Source organism: Neolamprologus brichardi, chromosome 3 (assembly GCF_056152115.1).
Source record: "Neolamprologus brichardi isolate AB-2024 chromosome 3, ASM5615211v1, whole genome shotgun sequence".
In the NCBI taxonomy this organism is placed as follows: domain Eukaryota; kingdom Metazoa; phylum Chordata; class Actinopteri; order Cichliformes; family Cichlidae; genus Neolamprologus; species Neolamprologus brichardi.
Window position 1 is genome coordinate 19545681 of NC_142106.1, and position 6024 is coordinate 19551704.

Consider the following 6024-nt stretch of genomic DNA (forward strand, 5'->3'; position numbering starts at 1 on the left):
AGTGAATGTTCTTGTGTTACCTTGATAAATCTGTCCGAGTGGGGGTGAAGTATAGAGAGGTGAATAATCCCATAGCAAGTGAAAATGGTGACTGAAGAAGAAACACGATAAAGTGCATCATGAGAATTCATCCATCTATCCATCCATTCTCTTCTGCTTATGTTAAATAGGGTCAATGGTTGCACTGGAGCCTATCCCAGCTACCATAGGGCGAGAGGTGGGGCACACCCAGGTCAGGTCACCAATCTGACATAGAGCTAATAGAAGGTGTTAAAAGTAGAGAAACAGATGTGTTAGGAGTAGAATTTGATGTGGTTGTAATGTGGTTGAACCAGAAGGTGGAGTGGGAGTTGTTAAATTGCTAGGGGCAGAAGTGGTTGATATGGATGAGGGGCAGAAGCAGTTTTTGATATCTGGGTAAAACTGTGAGACAGTCTTGTGTAGAGGACACTGTGTTCCAGGAAACATGTTAAACTCAGAGTCTGCTGTCCTCAGTTTGTTGTGCAGTTCTGACAGAGTCTTGGTTTGTAGATATTTGTGTTTAGATTCATCTGGAACATTTTCGCCCCAGTGTGCGCTAGCGATCCACATGTCCATGTTGGAGCTGTAGCAGCAGAATGCCGACCAGAGCATGGAGGGAATGTTAATCTTGTTGTTGAGGATGTTGTTAGAGCTGGGTTGTGCTCCAGTTACCACAAAAACTTCAGTGACACCACTGCTATTTTTGCAGTATTTGTCCATAACACATTTGATGCACCTCTCCATTTTGTTCCAGCTTCCCTGGTTGAAAGTTCTTGCTTGTGGAACAATGTTGGTCAGGGTGAAAGTAGCCAGTTTGTCATCTTTAGTGAATGCATGAGAGCTTGGAAATATGTGACCTTTGTCATATGTTCCATTGGATTTGAAATCATTGTCGACAGCCTGGTGATTGTAGATCTTCTCTTTGTCTTTTCTCCTTATGTTATTGCTGTCATTTTCATTCTCAAGCTGCAAAGAGGCTTACAGTTAGTTATGAATATACAGGGTGGGCCATTTATATGGATACACCGTAATAAAATGGGAATGGTTGGTGATATTAAAGTCCTGTTTGTGGCACATTAGTATATGTGGGCAAACTCCTCAAGATGGGTGGTGACCATGGTGGCCATTTAGAAGTCGGCCATCTTGGATACAACTTTTGTTTTTTCAATAGGAAGAGGGCCATATGACACATCAAACTTATTGGTAATGTCACAAGAAAAACAATGGTGTGCTTGGTTTCAACGTAACTTTTATTTTCAAGTTTCTCTTTGTTCACAGCCATTGACATGTCGAAGAGGTTAACACGTGAGGAGCGGATCGAAATTGTGTTGATATCTGGTGAACGCAGCAACTGGGTCATTGCAGCAGATTTCAAGGCAAGACACCCTACGAGACCACCCATCTCCCATGCTACAGTTAGCAAACTGCTTGCTAAGTTTCGTGAAACTGGTTAAGTGTTGGATTTGCCAAAATGTGGACGCAAGAAAACTGTCACTAATGAAGAAACATCAGTGGCTGTACTAGCTTCATTCAGCAAGAGCCCACAGCGTAGCACAGTCGAACATCCCTTCGGCGGATATTAGCTACTCACAAATGGCATCCTTACAAACTCCAGCTACTGCAGCATCTCAACGAGGACGACCCAGATCGGCGCACAGAATTTGCAGAATGGGCAAAACAAAAATTGGAACAGGACCCTCGGTTCACGCAGAAGATTTTGTTCAGTGATGAGGCAAACTTTTATGTGAATGGTGAAGTTAACAAACAAAACCACCGCTATTGGTCCGACACTAACCCACATTGGATGGATCCCTCCAAGACTGTTGGAACAACAAAAGTGATGGTTTGGTGTGATATATGGGGTACAACGATAGTGGGTCCATTCTTCATCAATGGAAACCTCAAGGCCACTGGATATTTGAAATTGCTACATGATGATGTGTTTCCCTCTTTATGCACTGAAGCTGGCACGTTCCCTGAGTTTTTCCAGCAAGATGGTGCACCACCACATTATGGTGCCAGGTCCGAGCATTCCTAGATGAACAGTTTCCTGGAAAATGGATTGGTTGTCGTGGGCCAGTTGAATGGCCCCCAAGGTCTCCCGATCTGACCCCCTTAGACTTTTATCTTTGGGGTCATCTGAAGGTAATTGTCTATGGTGTGAAGATACGAGATGTGCAGCACCTGAAACTACAGATACTGGATGCCTGTGCTGGCATTTCTCCTGCGGTGTTGCTATCAGTGTGTGAAGAGTTGGAGAAGAGGGTTGCATTGACAATCCAACACAATGGGCAGCACACTGAACACATTTTATAAGTGGTCAGAAACGTGTAAATAACTCATGAAAGAATAAAGTTACGTTGAAACCAAGCACACCATTGTTTTTCTTGTGACATTTCCTATTGAAAAAACAAAAGTTGTATCCAGGATGGCCGACTTCTAAATGGCCACCATGGTCACCGCCCATCTTGAGGAGTTTGCCCCCTCACATATACTAATGTGCCACAAACAGGACTTTAATATCACCAACTATTCCCATGTTATTACAGTCTGTGAGACCTACCTGTGGCTCTATCTGCCAATGACTGCGGGGTCGCTTTATTTCCATGTCTCCAATGTACTTGTATGCAGAAAATACTGGAATCTTGTTCTTGATGTCATAGAGAGTTAAAAACCTTCTCTTGTTCTTATAAGTCTGGCAAATAGGCTTGTACTGGTTCTGGTTCAGGATTTTTCCACTTTCCAAGACACCAGGGACCTGAGGGGGAGTTTCCTCAAGAAGAAATTGTTTACAGATTGATACTGATGTCACCACTTCAGCTAAAGTGGGATCTATTGGAAGGACTAGGACGAGGAGGGCAGGGATGGACAGGAAACTGGTTTGTATTGATGACATCCTCAACTGAGATGTGTCCTGTGGTCAGATAAAAAACAAAAAAACTCATCAGCAATACACCTTAAAATTTTTTGGACAAGACTGAACAACCTGTGTAGAGGAGTAATGCTAGCCTACACATAATGACAACAGGAGGTCTCGATTCTACAACAGATATGTACCAGGGTTGCATAAGTGGAAACGATAACATCAAGGCTCAGTGACCTTGCATTTAATGAGCCATTGTGATTCTACTTCTCTGCATTTGCAGACTGTGTACTTACAGGCCTTCCTTTCTTGGAAGGCCTGTAAGTACACAGTAGGTCTTTCTCAGAGAGTGTGCTTTGGCTTAAAAAGAAGTTGAAGGGTGGTGTAAGCAAGTGAAATAAACAGTTATGATGACGGATATTAAGTCATTCATTGCTGGCAGAAAACATTCTAAAGTATACTGCTTACTTGCATAGAATAAGGTACTGTTTTAATATGTGGTTACAGGTGGCTTAGAGCACCAGTAGACACACCTGTGGTAACAATTTCAACATCTTTTGTCACCTTATCGCTTTCACGAGAGTTTCAGAAAACTTACTCTCACCTCTGATACTGTGACATTAAGGTCAGTGAGATTCAAACTCGTCCGAGATTTTTAATAGATACACCTGTGGTATCAGTTTGAAGGTCCTACGTCATTTCATTCTTAAACTGGCGAAGTGACTTATTCTAAATATAACATAGAAACATATCAAATGTTTAAAGAGGGAAAAAAAATCACAATTAAAAAAATATTAACTCATTTTGAATTTGATGGCAGCAGTATGTTTCAAAAAACTTTTATTTACTTCCCTGTCAATTCTGCGAACTGAGGACAACAATTATTGGAATTTGGGGAGAGTAATGTTATCTCAGTCTTGTCCGATGTTGGATTTTAGCTGCTCAGCAGTCCAGGGTCTTCTTTGCCGCATTTTTCATTTTATGATACTCCAAATCTTTTCAGTTCCCAGAAGGTCTGGACTGCAGGCAGGCCAATTTAGCACCCAGACTCTTCTACTGTGAAGCCATGCTGTTGTAATAGATGTATTGTGCCTTTTTGCTGAAATATGCAAGACCTTCCCTAAAAAAGACATCTGAATGGGAGTGGATATTTATCTGACCTGTATATATCTTTCACCATTGTTGGTGCCTTTCCAGATGTGCAAGCTGCCAATTCCATAGGCACTAATACATCACTGGATACCAATTGGTATCCATCAGAGCTGTAGGCTTTGGCGAATGGTCTCTCTGCTCTTTAGAGGTTACAGGGTCAGTGTTTTTCAAATTATATATAGAGTTTCAATTCATTGTCCACAGAACAGTTTTCCACTTTGCTTCAGACCCTTTTAGATGATGACCCTTTTTTTTAATCACATATGGTTTCTATTTGAATGAAGGAGATTTGCATTTATGGATAGCACACTGACCTGTGTTACCAGAAAATGATTTGTGAAAATGTTCCTGAGCTCATGCAGTTATTTCTATGCCACATTCATGCCTGTTCTTTAATGCGGTGCCGCCTGAGGGCATCCAGTATTGATTTTCAGCCTTCTCCCTTCTGCAGAGAGAATTCTCCAGATTCTCTGAATCTTTTGATATTTATATTTTGCACTATACATGATGAGGTATTTAAAGTCTTGACAATTTTCAGATGAGGAAAACTGTCCGCACTTTGTAGAGTTACTCTTTTGTAGATTGGTGAACTACTCTGAAGCACTGCCTCTCTAAGCTTATGTTTTTATACCCGAACATGTTACTGACTTGCTGCCAGTTAATCTATTATTTGCAAAAAGCTTCTCCTACTGTTTCATTTTCCACTTACTTTTCCAGGATTTATTTTTGCTCCTGTCCCGCCATTTTTACAAAGTGTTTCTGCCATCACTTTCAAAATGGGCTAGTTTCTTTTTCATGAAAGTCGAATGTCTGCGTTTAAAAGCACCATATAAATAGTATATATAAATAGTCCATGATTCAAATGTTGACAAGCATAGCAACTGTAACTAATGGAGACGCTCAATGGTCAGTTACTTTCTTAGTATTTAGGTGGAAGTCACAAAGCGAGCATACAGCCTACAAACACCTCAAGTCAGTTCATGTTTCTTCATAAATATTAAATATTCATCTGTCATCCGAATGTGTTGTTTTCAACACACTCAGATGACTAATAATCTTCATTTGAATGATAATTTGAAGTATATATGCATTTTAATATTACATGTATATGATTTACCTTAAGTTAAATTTTTTATATATTTAATAGTTAAATATTTATACCCATTAAATACTTTAATGTTCTGATTTTGCATTTCTCATTCATTCTTCGGCGTCCATGACAATGAGCTAAAATGCCGTCACAAAGTTTATAAATGCTTTGAAATATAATTCTCTAGCATTAGTGAATGATTTCATTTTTTGTCCACATAAATGTAAAAAGCTGTGAAAATTCAAGAGGATTAAAGATTACATTTTAAATGTAATGCACACCCAATATTAAAAAAGGACAAATACACTGAATAATCAGCAAGAAGACTTAACTTACCACTCTCAAGATTATCACTGAAACTCCTGTCACGTGAAAATGGCTGTGGAAACTGGAAACGCTTCCTCGGTTACTTAAATATGAATAATATGGAGTAGTTCAGCAGTTTTATTATGAGACGAGTATGCACTGTCAGCAATTTGTCATCAATATTATTCTGAAGCTGTTGATGTCAAACTTGTGTCGAAGTCTAAATGTCTAAATACAATGTTTGTTATCACAGAATGAAAACTGGCCTTGCAGCATGTTGACATGGTATAACTTTTATTATATTTTTTAGTTGTAAAATTAATACAATTATTTATTTATTTTCTACAGTACTCTAATGTTATGCATTGCATTATACATATTATGTGTGGGACGTGATGGGGAAGTACACAACATAAAGAGCACACACGGGTAACTCCCTTAACTCTGAGGTCTAGGTCATCAGTGACGACTCCAACCTGAGCCCCAACACGAAACACAATCCTATGATTTGAATTTCAAAGACTTGGGAGAGCAGTTTTTATAAAGCAAACGTTCCATATTTTGACTTTAAAAGGTTCGTTCAATGGTGACC

General features: G+C 39.6%; 1 protein-coding gene across 1 annotated transcript; it reads right to left on the reverse strand.

Annotated features, from left to right (window-relative positions):
* Positions 1 to 262: 262 nt before the first annotated feature.
* Positions 263 to 2917, reverse strand: LOC148103779 (endonuclease domain-containing 1 protein-like). The gene is made up of 2 exons (XM_087839209.1): positions 2585 to 2917; positions 263 to 987 (listed from the first exon to the last, which is right to left on the reverse strand). Exons 1-2 carry the CDS (start codon positions 2915 to 2917, stop codon positions 271 to 273), a joined length of 1050 nt encoding a protein of 349 aa, XP_087695335.1. The 3' UTR covers positions 263 to 270.
* Positions 2918 to 6024: the final 3107 nt, after the last annotated feature.

Bases quoted from the DNA above. Each gene is read 5' to 3' on its own strand.
- LOC148103779 (XM_087839209.1), bottom strand. From the start codon at position 2,917: ATGTCATCAATACAAACCAGTTTCCTGTCCATCCCTGCCCTCCTCGTC. The intron at 988-2,584 runs GTAGGTCTCACA...GCCTCTTTGCAG, and splicing joins ATTGGCAGATAGAGCCACAG to CTTGAGAATGAAAATGACAG.